Below are 17,013 nucleotides of genomic sequence, written 5' to 3' on the forward strand. Positions count from 1 at the left end.
TTAATAAATGATTCAACCCCGACATCCCAGTCTACTCCACACGCCTGTACGCTTGGAATAAATCTGTTTCTGACGCTTCTCACAATATCTCGCGCGCCATCTCATCACGATGCGGAATTGACGACGTACCAATCCGATTCAACATCTCCAGGGTCGCTTCTCCTTGAGACCTCCCATCTGCATCATTGTCATGATTTACAACACAGTAGAAACTTCAAGGATAACTTGTACGGACAAGACTACCCTGCCAGGGGAAAGAACGATATGTGGTGCCATGTTGTTGAAGGTTCGCGCGCAGCTGTGTCATCAGGAACGGCTAATAACGCCCTGCGGGAGAATCTGTGTGCTCGTAGATACATTGAGACCCCTGGAGTATCCGTCAAGGCGAATAAGCTCGGGAGAAAAAGACTGCCTTCGGGCGGAAATGGTGTGTTCTACAATGGTAGTGAATCAGTACAAGTACAAGTACACTATGTGTATCAGTAGATAAATGCATAATGCAGACTCACCCATGACGCATCAGACACGATTGTCGTTGTCAAAATGCCTCGTCGCGTTGCGTCACATTTGTCACACGTATTTGACACGCTCTGTCACGCGACGTGGTGTCGCTGCTCCGAGTCGTCTTGCCATCCCAATAAGTAGTAGTGACTATTTCTCTGTCGAAGAATGCCTGCTATTAGGACACAAATGCACTCTATGAAGGTTGCCATCAATGAATGTAAGATAATAACCTCAACGGCAACTGCCATAGTCGAGGAGGAAATGCAGGACCTTGCAGACTGTAAGCGCGGATGTCATCTGACTCGGATCAATTCCAGAACCCATCTCATGAAATTGTGTTTTACAGGCAAGATGTATTATCCCTTAAGCGAGAACGAACGCAATGCCTTCAAGACGTGCGACGGCAAGGCAAGCATCTTGCGTTGTGACTGCCTAAGACAATTCCTCAGTCCATGATTCTCCCAGCGCGTTACTCCGCACCGATGGGCGGTATACGATTTCACTAGAACAATTCCTTGTGGTCGTGTCACGACGTACAAGGATATTTGCGTCGCTCTCGGGCGAGGCTCACCGCGATCAGGTGCGCGTCTAGACCCAGTTCCTTTGTCTGCTCTCACCACCTCATTTCCCAGTTGGCTCTGCGCTTCGAAATAACCCCTTTGCCCCGTTCGTGCCTTGCCACCGCATCATCGCATCAAATCTGTACATTGGTGGTTTCTTCGGTGAGTGGGGCACGGGCGCAAACGCAAGAGGAGGACAGAAGAACACTGGTTTGCAGTGCAACAGAAAGATGGATATGCTCGCAAAGGAGGGCGTTGAGTTTTCTGCAGACGGGTATCTTGCGGACGAAGCTCTACTCTGGGCCGGGAGATGCTAATGTCCTTTCCTGTTATTCTGTATGGTCACACCACAGTTCGCTGCTGGGTATCCCCACTACGTCGTTGCCATTGACCGTTCGAAGTTTGAACAATACATCAGTAAAATACCACGGTTCTTAATTTAACTTATTACGAACTTATTTTACTTGGTTTGGCGCCCAAGTGCGTCAAGATGTTTAAGGCTTCGATTTGACTTGGATGGCAACTTGAGTGTCTTACCATCAAGCCGACAAAGACGCTCAGACAATTAAAGTATTTTTAAGACAAATTTTGAACTTAAGCATTGCAAGAAAAAATGAATATATTAAGATGCCAGCTCGAAAGCATGGTGATCAATGAACCGATTTACGTAGAATCCTCGATATACATCCAGAGAATCGTAGAATCGAAGGCCGCGTGGTACGAGCTGAGTACCGAATATTGGGAGTAAGTGAGCACCGCGAATGATACTGTCGATATGGATGATGGACAAATCGCGAGAGCCGTCTTCATTGAAAGACGGTGCCACCATCCACATTCCTGTGAGCTCGTCTCGTTCCTCGGCGATGCGATGGAACCATTGAACGAGGGCACATGGGTATGTGTGACTGTTAGTAAAAGTAAAAGAGAAAAAACAGAATATTCGAACGACATCCATGCTCAACATTCCATCATGCCTATTGTCCGTGTTGACGAAGGCGCAGTCAAAGCGAGCTGGTCCCTTGCGCCACGAAGGCACAACGCGAATGTGCTCACGGCGCATACCAGTGATTCCACTCGGATCACTGGGTGCGATAAATGTTGCAGCGGCTGAATGAAATATCTTGATTGGTCCCGTGTAGGATGGACAGTCGCGAAGGGGGACATCGGCAGAAGAATGGTGGTTGTCCGCGTGTATTTGGTCGTACAGGAAGAGGCGAATGAGGGTCGGGAACGATGGGATGTCGAGTTCGTCTGCGAGATCAGCAACGGTACGGGCGCGTTTTCGTTCTGAACGGTGTGTTAAGAACGAAGGTCACAGTGAGTAGAGGGTTGGATACGCACGAAAGGTCCGTGCTAATTGCACATCAGCAATGACATCCACGTCATCTACAACACCCTGATCCTCAACATCGTCAAAGTCGTCACTCTCGATAGCAAAGGGGTTGCTTCCTGCATGCGCTGGGTTTGGTTGGACCTCTGGGTCTCCATTGTCGTTGTCGATATATGAGGGATTCTCAACTAGAAATTCAGTGAGTAAAATTCAATTAAAATAAAACAGACCACATACCAAATGAATTGTAGTAGCTGAAGGCACAAGACCCTTTGAGCATGCCGCGTGTTGTGAAATCAACTCTTGCTGCAGCGACTTTGTCCAGGCGCTGATTGGTAAGGAGCATCTGGCTGAGCGTGTTGTACTTGCTTGAACGTCGCCATGGTTGCTTTACCGCCTTGATATGTTTTGATTCCATGATTGACGAGCAGAGGCCGTTCGGAGCACTGAACATTCGGATGAGAAGCTCGTAGTGGATGAGAGAGTGTTGTCGGGGTAGGGAAATGTTGAAGCTGGACACCAGTAGTCTGGAAAATAGTCCGGTAAGTATGAAAACGCCCAAGGGCATCTTTCAGCGCTGCGAGAGTGTCGTCCGTCACTACGTTCGCGCGCACGATGTAGCAGAACTCTAGCAAGGCTCAAAATGCCCGAACCATATCATCTGGTACGTGGCCCTCGATTGCTGGTAGATAGACCTAGATAACAGCTGTGTAAATTTGATAAACGTGAGATAGTGAATGAAAATGTACCTTCATCAAAGCTTTGGAGTCGTCACCTGTCCATTGTGAGAATCCACAGGCCTTGTGGAAAGCGTCGTAGGCCAGGGAAGGGCGGCGCGGAAGCAATTCTAGTGTATTGTCAGTAATCACAACAGGCAGCGGCAGATTGAAAATACCTTCGGTCAATATCATCTAAAATCGCCTTGGCGCGTGTTTTGCCGTGCGTGAGTTTGAGGTATTGACCCACCCATTCAACAAGGTGGTCCTTGAAGGTTCCTTTGATGAGCTGGTGCAGTATGTCGGGGGCAAGGAGCTCGTGAATGTCGGCACGAGGAAAGTTGTTGGTGAAGGGCTATGAAGTGCAACCGTTAGTTCAACAATGCACAAATGATATGGGGGGAAAACATACCACTAACTCGCCAATGATACCATACTCGTCCCAAAGTATACCAAAATCTATAGAATCCACAAGCGCATCAGTATGTTCGCGTGACCGAGAAACACCTCCTTCATCAAGACTTGAGGGAAATGCAAGGCATCTGTGAATACAAATGAGACTTTGCAAAGTAAAACCAGAGAGAACTAAAAGGGGGGAGGGGGGGGGAGGGGGGGGGGGGGGGGGAACACGGCAGATACATTGAGGACATCGCGTAAAACTTCGAGGAGGATCCCTCTGGGGGTCATGAATGCGGATACGAACAGGCGGTGTCCTGATGATCCCTGGGGGTCATGAATGCGGATACAAACAGGTGGTGTCCTGATATGAATGCGGATACGAACAGGCGGTGTCCTGAGGATTGCTGGGGGGTCATGAATGCGGATACGAACAGGTGGTGTCCTGATGATCCCTGGGGGTCATGAATGCGGATACGAACAGGCAGTGTCCTGAGGATTGCTGGGGGGTCATGAATGCGGATACGAACAGGCGATGTCCTGAGATGAATGCGGATACGAACAGGCGGTGTCCTGAGGATCTCTGGTAGCCACTTACCTTCCACACCAATCTTTGACCATGCACGCCAATACTACCTGCTCTTCGTAGTCTGCAATGTAGGGTCCAAGGCCATATATAATGCGCCGGTAGTGTCCGTCGCCACACCGTGTGACCTCTGGAGTTGTCATTCCAGGTTTGAGATTGGCGAAGATCCTGGACAACGAGGAGTGAAACAACTGCTTCTTGAATTTGCGGTATCCAAGTTCATCTGTATTTCTTTTTTCCACTGCATACAACGGTGTAAGCTTCAAAGTAGATTAGGAGAGAATTAGGTACATACTCTTAGGGATCGCCAAAAATCCAACCAGAGCCAATGCGTTGCGATGCGCCCGCCGGACGTTATTGTGAACGTTCCCAATCGAGAGATATAGAGGGTAGTAGTCGTTTTGACCAGTAGCGACAGACACCATCGTCTTGTCACTGCCTACAATGATGGGAACGAAAGCCGCACCATGCGTTTGTGGGTCCTGTGCAATTTGGTCCTGTACCTGACATCAATATGAGAATATACTAACAGACACAAAATACATACTGCTTGCTGCCAGGCCCAGTCTCCTGACATGAAATCCTTATAGCGGCGTTGCTCATCCTTCTCCTGAAATTCACGGTAGGGCATATAATCAATTCCACCTTTGAAATCTGGATTTGCGAGCATGTTCTTGACGACGGTATGAGGGTCCCGGAACCAAACCTCGTGCGACTGTTCCATCCAAAGTGGACACTCTCCAGCAGGTTTATCGCCATTGTACTTCAGGGAGAAGCTTTCCCATGCGACATCGCCTAGCGGTGTTGCGTCGATAGTATTGTACAGGTCCTTGTAGTCGGCAAATGGTGGATTGTCACGATGAACAGCGAGAGTGATTCCCCACAAGTAGAGAATCTTGTTTATATCACCAGCGGACATCTGGTTTTCAGTGTACATGAAATCTGCGCACTCAAATTCCAGTCGGTTGCGATACGGAGTCCAGTCGTCAGGACTTTTTGCTGTGTATGGTGGAGGAGGAGTGCCAGGGTCAACAAAGTTGCCATTCTCGTCACAAATACGACCTGTGGGTATAGGTTTTAATCAGAGACAAGCCGGCACCGCAGCACAACTATTGACTTACCAGTCAGCGTCTCATGATAATCACGAATAAGTCCATGCTTCGACTCCCAGAGCTCATTGTTGGTGCGTCTGGGAGCTTCTTCATCTTCAATTTCTTCAACAGAGGCGTGTTGTGTGCGTTGCGATCCAGGATGGGTAAACGAGTGGCTATGGGCCGAGCTTTGATGAAGTTTCAGCCCAGAGGAATTTTTCAACCAGCGTTTGCAGCCTGGGTAGGGACACTGGATGCGGCGGGCGCTAAACGCTCGTCGTTTGAGCTGCGCATGAGGGATCTCGTCTGGCATGATGGATGGGAGGCTAACTGAAAAGCGCAAACCATTAGCAAACACACTAGGGAGAATGTAATGTAATACATACAAAACAGGGTGCGCGACACGTAACTTAGAGTTTCAAAGTCCATAGTGACCGCTCAACCTTACACCAAATTTTCTCCTCCACAAGCCCGACCGTTCAAACAATGGTGCGCCCAAACACTCGTCCTAAAAATGTGAACCAGCATCCTGGTGAGATCCTCCTCCAAAACAAGAGGAAAAGGCGCACTGCTCGTCAAATCCAGGAAGACAACGACCAAGCCGAGCATGAGCGGCAGGAGAAAGAAGCCGCTGATCAACGCACCACCGAGAAGATTGCGTCTATTGAAGACAAGAAGGCATTGAAGGACTTGAAGATCCTTTTGCATGCGCCAAAGCCTCGGCCTCGGGCGCGTCCTGTGTCGAAGTCGAAGGTGAGCCAGCCGAACATTGAGGATGACGAGGAGATTGTAGAAGCAGCTGAGATGGGGGATGTCGAAATGGAGGACATTGCTGCAGGCGATAATGATGGAGATAAGGACTTTCAACCAAGGTAAGGTTCCAGGAGACTCACCATACACAGAGACTGACTATGTTGTATCCAGTGAGGAGGAGAATGAAGAGGTGCAGCCGAGGAATAAGCATGTCCAGAAGACAGCATATCATGAGGCTGTCCATGCTGAGCGAAGTGTTAATAATACAGGCATCAACATGACTCACAATCAGAATTTGAAGGTCGATATATCAGATCAGGCTGATCCAACGGCACGTGGTGACCAGAAAGGCAAGAAAGGAGTGTAAGTCGATTATTGTTCCCATCTGCCATGTTGTTACTCACCGAAACGACTCTTTTTCATCTTGATCACCTCAATCAATTCAGTGCGGATGTCTGCGCCGCCAAGGATGACTATGCAGGGATGGGGAAAACAAAGGACTGGGCTGAGAAACTTGCAACAAGCAAGTTGCTCCGCCCTCAACTTGAAAGCCTTCGCACTGAATCACACAGACGGGTGTCTTCAATCACCACCTCAACTGCTGTTTCAAGGATCTCGAAAGTCACTAGCGCCAGGGCTAATCCCACTGGCAGCCCGCACCCCACAAACAATGTTCAAGTCAATCTCGAAGAACCTACCACAGCGTTTCTGGACGAGGACGATTCACTTGAGCGTGAGGCTGCTTTCAAGGCTACCAAAAAGCCTGGTGCCAGGCATACGACTTCTGCGGTATTTCTTTCATTTTTCATGCATTTGCATCACACTTACTCCCCACTCAGGATATATTGGAAGTCAGTGATAACAGTTTATCACCGCCTCCATTGCGACCAAAGAAATGCTCACCAATAATGGCAAGGACCGAGTCCTTATCCTCCCCCCCTCCTCGTGCCCCTCCTTCTACGCAACCATCCAGAGCCACCGCCAGGTTCATCCCGACTGAGCCCGTTACTGACTTGTCAACGGACATTGACTTTGGCGAGAGTGAGGACACATCACCGCCCCCTGCTCCTGTATCAGCAAAAGGCACCAAACGCCTAACAACTTCAGTAAGCCGGTACTTATTTTGTGATACCCTTCTCATTTTCTCTCCGCTAAACATAGACTGGCGTCAGCATCAATAGCCAGCCCCCCCCTTCGAAACGAGCAAAGACAGAGCCGCAGAGCAAGAGTGTCATGTCACGCTGCGATGGCAGTGGCGCCAATCACCGGTACCAGAACGATGACCTTCCTGAGGGATGCCAGGATGGTAATACCTGGCGCCGGGTGTTCATACCAACTGTCGCACACTGGGCTGGTGGAGAAGTTGAGCCTTGGGGTCCTGAAGACGAAGATTTAAGGGACGCCATGCAGGAGATCTGGAACTACATATACCGGGGTAAGATTCAGCACGAGATCTCTAGATCTGGTGCCGTTTTAAAAGTGGTAAGTCTAGTTGTTTTTCAGTCATTCAGATGTTAACCAACATTTAGGCCAAACAACGCCTTATGGAATGGCGTGGAGGGTTCGGTATCGCAGCATGCTCCATCCTCACTGCATTTTTTGCGCAGGACGCTGATTTTTTGGATCCTGCGGCTCGCGAGGACTTTTCAAGGGCCATGCTGAAGCATAACCGGTTCATTTTCAGGGATAATTCAGGACTCGTTCCCAAGGTAAGTGGCTATAATAATTACTGTGAAACCATCTAATTATTTGTTCAAAGGACTGGACGGGTATGTGGAGATCCCCCTTCGTACTTCAGACATTCACATCACACCTCAATTTCACCTTCGGCCGTGTTGAAGTCCCCAACCTTGACACCGAGAGCATTAGCGCGCGGGCTGCATTTGCCCTCGCCGTTACTGCTGTAAGTCATTCAATTTCTACCGTTCATTGTCTAAAAATAATATTTTCAGGTTTATCGTACTCTTCAGCTCATCATTGATGGGAACCTCACCTTCAAAGTCGTTCAAGAATCCCGCAGCAAACGCAAAGGTGCAAAGACCGACGGCGGCGATATCTGGACCCCCATCATCACGAAGGGCGAGCAGTTTGCTTTCAGCAAACCTATCTGGGGGCACATGACCGTCAAACTCATGGGCCCCATTGTGGCGCTTTCCGACTGATGCCTTCGCGAGCATTGTTGGGGAGGCACAACAGTATGCCAAGCACGCGAAAAGCATCGGGAACTCGAGGACTACCACCAGTGAAGCGCCTGACGAGGATGATGTATTTGCTGACCTCTTTGCATTCCGTTGAAGCCGCTCGGCGCTGTTTTTTTTTGTCGCTCATTATATCCACGTCCCATGCTCCCCGCCGTCGCCTATTTTATTTTTATCATCTGTCTCTGATCGCATCTTGTTGGCCTTGCATACTTAGAGCTTATTTTGTCTTACTGTATAAATTTAAGTAAATTCAAGTTCTATTAAGTCTTTTGTTGGTGTAAGACGAGAGGCTTATGTTAAGATTAAGGTCTTTGAGAAAGACCGACTTATATTGACTTGGCCGCAAATTTAAGCTCATTAAGTAAATTTAAGAACCGTGGTATTTTACTGATGTATTGTCCAAAAGAAACATGAAAGAGTAAGTAATCAGCTCTAAAGGACCTTAGGGGGACGTCATCGAACCTCCCCCTGGCTTGCAGAGGACCTATTCGTCACCTTGTAATGTTCTGCACTGGCACGAGGACTCATAGAGTCTTGGGTCGAATTGCAGCATTCGTGTGTCTTTCACTGAGGGAGTTCGTCCATGTTTGGCGCTGTTAGGATCAGAAGGTTTATATCATGTGACCAATGCGTCTTGGACGCGTCAAACAATTTCAAATTCATTCGTTGACCGTATACCCGCATGCATAGCTATAGTATTTATGAGGCATAAAGTCTCATACCTGAAGACTTAATTCCTACTTGCAACGCCGCAGAAGACTCAGAAAAATTGGTTCTGGTAGTGTCCTTCACGGCGGGTTCACCTTGTCAGCGCGAAATACTGTGGTCTCGAATCTCTCATGACTTGCCGATGGCGTTGCGAGTCTCTGATGACGTCGGTGCGTTGTGACGCCTCCAGCCTGCATCAAATCCCTATTAGGAAAATATTATATCGACAACCAAACAATGTCAGCCGCCGTGTTGGTGGATATAAACCCCCTCCGTCCCGCTTCACTCCTTCATCAACTCTTCCTTCCTCTCATTCATATTCACAGCTCTTAACTTGTGTCCTCCTTATGTCGGGTGCTCGAGCCGAGTAGGTGGCAGACTTGGAGGCACATGGCATCCTACAGACACTCGTCTTTCCCACCACTAGCCCGCCTTAGATCTTACCCGCCGGGCGCCATGTTGTACGTTTTTTGTTCATAGTGCATCCCTGTGTATCAGGCGATTGATTTTCTCTTGATTGCGCCCAGGTATGGCCGCGGCGAGCTGACATCAAGACCGCAGGTATGTCTCTTCCCGACGCCTTCTTACTTACATACTAACCGATATCGACCACGTCTAGGTTTTCGCGGAAGACTCCAACATGCACTTACCTGTATACTAACTGACATCTACCACGCCCAGGTTTGACGCACACCTTAAATTTTGTCCGCCAGACACCATATAGTACGTGTCTTGCTCATAGTACTCCCAGTGTCTAGACGACTAACATTTTCTTAATTGCACCCAGGTCTGGCGGCGAGCTCACACTGGATGCTGCAGGTATGTCCTTTTCTCGCCGCCTTCTTACCTACCTACTAACCAATATCGACCAGGTTTTGACAGGAAACTCCAGCACGCCTTAAGGTTTACAAGTTGATAACTCGATCAACTGCTGACCTTCGCGGGCGCCGTTCGCGGCGCGGACGGTGCGCAGGTGATTGGACTTGCGTCCTCTGACCCTCTTCAAATCGCGTTTGCTGGCCACATTCGCTGAGGCTCTCAGCTCTCCGACTGCTCTCCGCCCTGCATGCCTCCTCAGCATCTCCCCGGTCTAGTCACTGGCCCGCACGTGGCTTAGGCATCCCGGCCTACGTCAACTCAAAATTCTCGTTGCTCCGTCAGCTCGGGCACGAGTTGAGGGGGTACTCTTCACTTTCACCTTCTCGCTCCGCCACTGACATTGCGCCATCTTCAGGGCATCGGCGGTCGCCGCATCGTCCACGTCGGGACCCTGCGGTGGCTCGGGGCGTGGAACTGATGTTCCGCCACGTTCGCACCTCAGTGGCGGCCGGGTCGGGTGTGGCATCGTTCAGCCTGCTTCCTCGCCAAGAGGCTCAATAAGCCGAGGTCGTCAGCGTGAGTAAGCCCACCCCGGGTTGATAAACAAAATCACCCCGACCATGCACATGCCCTGGACGACATGAAGAATGACGACACAAGGATCTCACTTCCGATCCTAGTTTTTGTCCTTTATGGGGTATTGATATCTTTCGATATCCGGGTCGTCAGTATTTTTCACCTCATCTTCTTCGTGAGACTGTCTTTCTTTGCTTCCTTTTTCTCTGCAGCTTACAACTTCCGTGAGTCATTGTCTCTGAAGCATATTGAAATGTTACTTATACTGCTCCTTCGTAGTCCGCCACAGTTGTTTTCATGGTGCATGTGCATCTAATCGTACGAGGTGAGTACTATATCATTGACTGATGTTGCTGGTTCTTATCTTCTGTGAAGCGTTGATATCTCTTGATATCATAATTCGCGACAAGTGTTGATATCTCTCGATATCGTAATTCGCACCGTCGATATGATGCCATGCTCATGTTTCCCCCCCACCCTGTCCTCTCTGCCTCCCTTGTTTTGTATCTCGTTGTCGCGACGGTGAGCCTCTGTTCTGTTCTCGACATCAACTTGAAATGTACTTATACGAACCTTCTCAGTGACGCATCCATTAGTTGGATGGTCGAGATTAGGCTGCAGGTGAGTCATCCTTCCATTTGAGTCACTGGTAGTCTCCGAGTCAGCGAGTCGAAGACGCCATACGACCACATTGAATGCATTCTCATTCACTGTGACCGCATGGGGTCTCTGAGTTGATCCGACGAGTGACAGTCTATCGCTCTAATTTACAGGAATAGATATGCGGTACTACCTGCAAACCTGTACATCGCAAGTGTTCTAGGATTCGCACACCATCACAACTACAGCGTCACCGCTCCTAGGGTATTGTAGGGTGAACCAGCAACTCGACATCTTTGTACTTACCCTAGCCAAACCCGTCTCGTCACTTGTTCGCTCCTCATCGTCCACAGAACTGGATGCTTCTATTAGCGTGTTACAGAAAACGCGCACGGATGGAGCATACAGCACTATCAGTCTTTACATCCCAACGACTAAAGGGTCTGCTTCCTAACCATCCTTCTCACCCTTGAGGCCGAGGAGGGCAACGATCCCATCGCGATATGTCTTCTCCGCCTTCGCTTCGCCACTCGGGGGCCATCAATATAGGGAAATCACCGTAAACCCGATTAAAGTACCCCTTCTAGATCAATCACCTGAAGATATATACCCACTTCAAGGACGATAATATTTCTGTGTTCCCCTTACCAGTTCATCCCGACGTCCGGCCCACAGATTTGCCCTCGGGATCGGTCATGTCGCTGCACCGTGACATCAATGTCGTTAACAGGAGATCACCTGAGGCTCAATACCTGGATAGCGACATATTCCCCGTGCCCAAGTATTCTCTATAAGGTCAGAAAGTTTTCGGCGTACATTCAGTCCAACTCCCTTTGCTCATGTCACGTAACTTTACAATTTTGGTAGCCACATATCTCCCATCCAACACCGACTGCATGCGTGCGCGCATGATCATCGACGTCCGTCTACCATGGCCACGACTATGAGACTCTGAGGCGGAGGCGAATGGTCTCTTCCACCCGGCCGTATTGTCCAACGAGCCCCCAACTTTGTCCGAGAAGCCGGGTCATGCACATCACTATTCAATACAGGTCGATTGGCATGAGTCGCACAATTCAGAGACGCGATTATCAACTTCGTCGCAATTATGTCTTGTCCCTATGTTGTGCGATACCAGATCTGTGTTCGAACCAATGATATAATTTTGAACCTCAGTCTTACCTACACGTTAGGAGCAGTCGCCTTGGGCTCTGAGTCAACACACTGGAAAATGCAATGCAAATGGAAGTCGAGATTAGGCGTAATACATATCAGCGAGTTATACAGTCCTATAGTGTGAAATATCATTCCTTGGCCACAACCGGCGCGCAGTCATAGTTGGATGCTACATGCGAAGCCGTCAGATCGTCTCAAGAAAGTAGGGTAATGACGCACGAAATTGATTACACGCCAATGTGCATGAACACGATGCGCTGGTCCAAGGGCAAGTCTTTCAACGACTGGACTGCTTTGTGCAGCGCTCGCGCAGCTCGTTTTGAATTCATCTTGCCGTCTCCGCAAAACTCTTTGTAGAATGCCTCGACTAAGTGTTGCACGGTGCTGTCATTGACATTCCAAAATGTCCCAATGACACTCTTCACCCCAGAAAATTGCAGGCCAGCCGCCAAGTGAATCGCTTCGTCAGGACTTTCGAAGTCACCGACTGCAGTCTGACAAGCAGAGAGAAATGCAAATTCGTGGCGAGACAGATCAGTGTGACTGATATCTAGAAGTTGAAGCGGTTCGTCGCGCATGAGAAATGCCGACTTGAAGGGTTCCACAAAGTTCTGTGTCCCGTGGCAGGAAAAATGAATCCAATGGTTATCGCGCAATATGCGCAGGGCGGCCGATTTCGTTGATTGACTACTCGTGAGTTTGGTGAAGCACACAGTCGGGGAAGGGGGTAGGAGACTCTTCACCAAGTCCAGTTCAGGTTCGACACACGGCAAAGAAAATAAATATCATGAAGGGCGGTTCTGACCAATGGCAGCGAAGGACACGGGCAGAGCCCTGTCACGGTGTTTGCGAGCCTTAATGAGCGCAGTAAGCGATGGAGTGTAGGAGGAAATGTATAGTTGCGAAAGGTTCGTTCCCTTGGGTCTGTATTCGCCAGCGGCGTGCAAGGGCAAGAAGTTGAAGAATGAAGTGGGGCACCACCATATTCGCGACCCTGGCTTTGTGACTCCGGCGAGATTTTTAACCACAGGGTGCACTACCTCGACCCACAGCTGCCTCAAAGCTTCCACTAGCTTTGCTTGTTTCTCTGCCAGCTTTGTTTCTCTCTGCGAGTTTTGAGGGCTGGAATCTTTTGCCACCGTCAACTGCAGCGCATTCACCAATCGCATGAGTCTTTCTACATCGATAGCGAGTTCTACACTGACTGGATGTCCCTTGTGTGGGACGATGATTGCATTGCAAGATGACTTGCTTGCAATGAGAAGAATGATAGGGCCATCGCGAGCGGCGTCTTGAAGTCCAGAGAACAAGGGGGCGAGTAGGAAGCGGTCGAAGTCCTCGATCTTCCGGATATCTTTTAGAACTGTGTTCCATTCCTCCACTAGACATCTGTACTTCGTAGCTCCTGCTTCTACATTGACTCTTGATGTTCCTTCTAAATGATTCGAAGGAGGTTGGTCAAGAACGGAGCTGAGGTCTCGGAATTTCTTCATCAATGCCTCTGCATGAGCGCCACGGTCCTGGAGGCTGTCAAGAGGCATGCGGAATCGCGCCATCTGGGTCCATATGAGAGTTCTGCCTTGTTCCAGCAGCTCTACAGCACGGCACACATCGCCACGACGAAGAGCACATGATGCAGCATTGACTGCGAGTGTGCTTGGGAACTCCTTCATGATGTGATGACGTGATGACACCGAAGCTGTTGCAGACATGAAAGCATCCAGAAGTTGCATGGTAGTTGCATAAGCCTCGAGCTCGGTGCCATGTGAATGTTGATCAGCATGGCGAACCCAGCTTAGACTTGTGCACAGGCGGGCTAGCAAACCGCTAGAGACAGAACTTGTTGCTGCCTTGAGATGATGCATGGCAGTATTCAGACCCTCAGTGTCTTCGCCAAGGCCTGATTGATGGGCCAGCAGATATAGGGAGGCTAGTGACTGACGGACTATTATTTGTCGAGGATCATGTTGCGTCAAGAGAGTCAAGGCACAGCGGAGATTCTCTAGCGACTCTTGGAGGTCTTGGTCATTGCCTCGGTGCTGGAAGCGGGTGGACAGTTGAGTTGCAAGGTTATTCAAGGATATGTACCGATGTGTGTGACCGACCGGGCGCAAAGCCAGCGCTTCCTTGTGAAGCATGATACCCTCATCCAAGTCTTGGTCATTGCCTCGGTGCTGGAAGCGGGTGGAGAGTTGATTTGCAAGGTTATTCAATGACGAGGACCGATCTGTGTGACCGACCGGGCGCAAAGCCAGCGCTTCCCTATGAAGCATGATACCCTCATCCAAATCTTGGTCATTGCCTCGGTGCTCTAAGCGGGCGAAGAGTTGATTTGCAAGATTATTCAATGACGAGGACCGATCTGTGTGACCGACCGGGCGCAAAGCCAGCGCTTCCCTGTGAAGCATGATACCCTCATCCAAGTCTTGGTCATTGTCTCGGTGCTGGAAGCGGGTGGAGAGTTGAGTTGCAAGGTTATTCAATAACTTGGACCGATACGCGTGACCGACCGGAGTCAAAGCCAGCGCTTCCCTCTGAAGTGCAATGGCCTCGTCGAGGTCTTGGTCATTGCCTCGGTGCTGGAAGCGGGTGGAGAGTTGAGTTGCAAGGTTATTCAATGACGAGGACCGATCTGTGTGACCGACCGGGCGCAAAGCCAGCGCTTCCCTGTGAAGCATGATACCCTCATCCAAGTCTTGGTCATTGCCTCGGTGCTCTAAGCGGGCGAAGAGTTGAATTGCAAGGTTATTCAATGGTATAGACCGATCCGCGTGACCGACCGGATGCAAAGCCAGCGCTTCCCTGTTCAGCACGATAGCCTGATCCAAGTCTTGGTCATTGCCTCGGTGCTGGAAGCGGGTGGAGAGTTGAATTGCAAGGTTATTCGATGACCCGGACCGAGCTGTGTGACCGATCGGGCGCAAAGCCAGCGCTTCCCTCTGAAGTGCAATGGCCTCGTTGAGGTCTTGACTATTGCCTCGACGCTCGAAGCGGGTGACTAGCATTATACTGAGATTACACAGCAATTGCCCTCGCCAATCATTCGCTGTGCTGTAGTATCCTAGCGCATCATAATGAAGGGATATCGCTTCATCCATGGCATGGGGATCATCTATGTGCAAACACAACTCTGCTCGATCAGCAAGTTCGTTCGGGGACCACGGAAGCATGGATGCAATGGGCACCTCCGCCCGAAGTGTATTTGCATCAGTGCTTCTGACCAAAGCAGAGGTTTCAATTGCAAGAAGAGCTGCTCTGGATAGATGGCTATCAGCAAGGGAGACATCGCAAACTTCATTCAGTAACTCTTTAGCCACATCAGCATCCGCTTGAAATCCCCGTTTCGCACAACGAGACAGGAGAGCAAGGGCAAGATGGAGCTGGGTGAGAGGTCGGTCTGGATGACCTGTGGGACGCATATCAAGCGCATCTTGAAAGAGAGAGATGGGGATGTCCAGGTCCAGGTAGGTTCCATTAACCTGGCAACTGACGAACTTCGCGGTAGCTAGGTTGGACAGTGTCGCAGGGCGGTAGGGATGATCAACGGAGCAGAGATCAGAGGCGCGTTCGAAGTGCTTTATAGCTCGATCGAGATCCACATGGTCTTGCGTCTTTTTGTAGCGCGCAAGAATACAATGTCCCGCATCTGTCATGAGTCTCAATGCGTGTGTGTCGTATGATGTCGACTGTATACTATGAGTTTTCAGGATATGCAGAATGCTTTGATCTACTCACAGGAGCAATCGGACAAAAAGCCGGGGCGTCGTCTTCATAAGAAACTCGCCCCTTCACAGTGGCAAAGAGCGAGGTACACGAGGATACGACATCGCCCGCCTTGGGCTGAAAGTCGAAAGCTGGGTTGTTCTGTCAACATCCGACAGGCACGATTCACGACAGAAGTTACGGACGACGTGAATTTTCACTGCGTTCTACCAATTCCCCTACGGAGACCTCGAATCCGCGGAGGCGTTCTCCATGACCGAGCATGGGACTCAATTCAAATGAGGCATACACAGTAACCCGAACTTTAGAAGACGGCTCGGATGGTCTAAAATCTTTTTAATGCCCGCAGAAAAGACGGGAAGAAGGACAACTTACAGAAGTATGTTTTCGTTCCATTCGACCACGACCTGGTCTACGTGTACAGGTTTGTGACTTGTCTGCCATTTAGTACCATCAGCCTCTACTGTCACGTAGAAGCCAGTGGGGATTCGTCGAAGACCAAGAGTGAGATCAGCGGCGAGAATGCCTTGGGAAAGATCGTCAATACGTGCTGAATGGAGATACATAGCACATACTAGTAATGACGACTTGTTGTATTCCACTGACTTGGGTATCTCCCGGGTCCTGGGGGTGTTCTGGGTGGCTTAGCTCCTCTCCCAAGGGCGGAGGGCAATCATCGTGAGGATCAGGTATGAAACCAGACATTTAGCTAATGGATGGATTTAAACCAACGCTTGAGTGTAAGATGTGTTAGAGGTCACGAACTGCTGGCTGATGAATTATAAAGGAGGGAACCACAGCATGCACGTGGTACCCAGCGATGTGCAGCACTCGGATGTATTGGAATATCCGGGAGCTGGAATCAACGGACAGAAGCGGCTCGTAGTATATCCGGCTGCCCATAAGTAGATTCATTCATGGGCACGTTGTAGGGTGCGACTCGTTCGAATGAAATGAGTAGGCCGGGAGGCTCATGACATGCAGGGCATTCTACGCTTTCGAACATTTCAAGGCACCACATGAATGCCACTGCCCTCACACTGTGGGAAGTAAAAACACTGAACATCAGCGTATAGAATACTGAAAGTCAACGTCCAAAATACTGACTTTCAGGGTGTTGTGTATTATGACCGCAGTCTTCGTCGGAACTAGAAGATAAGCTGTGCGAGAATTCAGTACCTAGAGCCCTGAAAGTGACATTTTTCAGTGTCAAAAGTACATACCATACACTACCGCATACATCCGTATAATACCCCGTACCGTACCGTTTGCTT

General features: G+C 49.7%; 5 protein-coding genes across 5 annotated transcripts; 3 read left to right on the forward strand and 2 right to left on the reverse strand.

Annotated features, from left to right (window-relative positions):
• Positions 1-546: 546 nt before the first annotated feature.
• EDB91DRAFT_1152723 (6-O-methylguanine DNA methyltransferase) lies at positions 547-1,500 on the forward strand. Its single transcript, XM_041319493.1, has 4 exons — positions 547-784; positions 851-912; positions 970-1,084; positions 1,137-1,500. The coding sequence occupies exons 1-4, from the start codon at positions 670-672 to the stop codon at positions 1,379-1,381; spliced, it is 537 nt and encodes a 178-aa protein (XP_041173740.1). The 5' UTR covers positions 547-669; the 3' UTR covers positions 1,382-1,500.
• Positions 1,501-1,667: 167 nt separating this feature from the next.
• On the reverse strand, positions 1,668-5,496 carry EDB91DRAFT_1330300 (uncharacterized protein; the record flags this gene model as incomplete). Its single annotated transcript, XM_041325349.1, has 12 exons — positions 1,668-2,351; positions 2,406-2,582; positions 2,632-2,860; positions 2,913-3,020; positions 3,048-3,089; positions 3,191-3,194; positions 3,290-3,465; positions 3,523-3,652; positions 4,105-4,333; positions 4,388-4,589; positions 4,640-5,154; positions 5,214-5,496. 12 exons carry the CDS (start codon positions 5,494-5,496, stop codon positions 1,687-1,689), a joined length of 2,760 nt encoding a protein of 919 aa, XP_041173741.1. The 3' UTR covers positions 1,668-1,686.
• Positions 5,497-5,669: 173 nt separating this feature from the next.
• Positions 5,670-8,098, forward strand: EDB91DRAFT_1251926 (uncharacterized protein; the record flags this gene model as incomplete). Its single annotated transcript, XM_041323440.1, has 8 exons — positions 5,670-6,055; positions 6,108-6,299; positions 6,383-6,725; positions 6,776-7,042; positions 7,098-7,418; positions 7,466-7,645; positions 7,696-7,839; positions 7,889-8,098. The coding sequence occupies 8 exons, from the start codon at positions 5,670-5,672 to the stop codon at positions 8,096-8,098; spliced, it is 2,043 nt and encodes a 680-aa protein (XP_041173742.1).
• Positions 8,099-8,976: 878 nt separating this feature from the next.
• EDB91DRAFT_1304666 (uncharacterized protein) lies at positions 8,977-11,618 on the forward strand (the record flags this gene model as incomplete). Its single annotated transcript, XM_041325024.1, has 13 exons — positions 8,977-9,015; positions 9,373-9,406; positions 9,527-9,568; positions 9,633-9,664; positions 9,728-9,810; positions 9,940-10,026; positions 10,080-10,240; positions 10,345-10,388; positions 10,453-10,464; positions 10,520-10,565; positions 10,822-10,861; positions 11,014-11,104; positions 11,223-11,618. The coding sequence occupies 13 exons, from the start codon at positions 8,977-8,979 to the stop codon at positions 11,292-11,294; spliced, it is 783 nt and encodes a 260-aa protein (XP_041173743.1). The 3' UTR covers positions 11,295-11,618.
• A 625-nt stretch (positions 11,619-12,243) lies between these two features.
• Positions 12,244-15,669, reverse strand: EDB91DRAFT_1058341 (CHAT domain-containing protein; the record flags this gene model as incomplete). The annotated part of the gene is made up of 3 exons (XM_041314150.1): positions 12,244-12,751; positions 12,839-13,810; positions 13,955-15,669. 3 exons carry the CDS (start codon positions 15,667-15,669, stop codon positions 12,244-12,246), a joined length of 3,195 nt encoding a protein of 1,064 aa, XP_041173744.1.
• Between the last annotated feature and the right edge of the window lie 1,344 nt (positions 15,670-17,013).

Source organism: Suillus paluster, assembly GCF_016628075.1.
Source record: "Suillus paluster strain FC165 chromosome Unknown EDB91scaffold_60, whole genome shotgun sequence".
NCBI classification, from domain to species: Eukaryota; Fungi; Basidiomycota; class Agaricomycetes; order Boletales; family Suillaceae; genus Suillus; species Suillus paluster.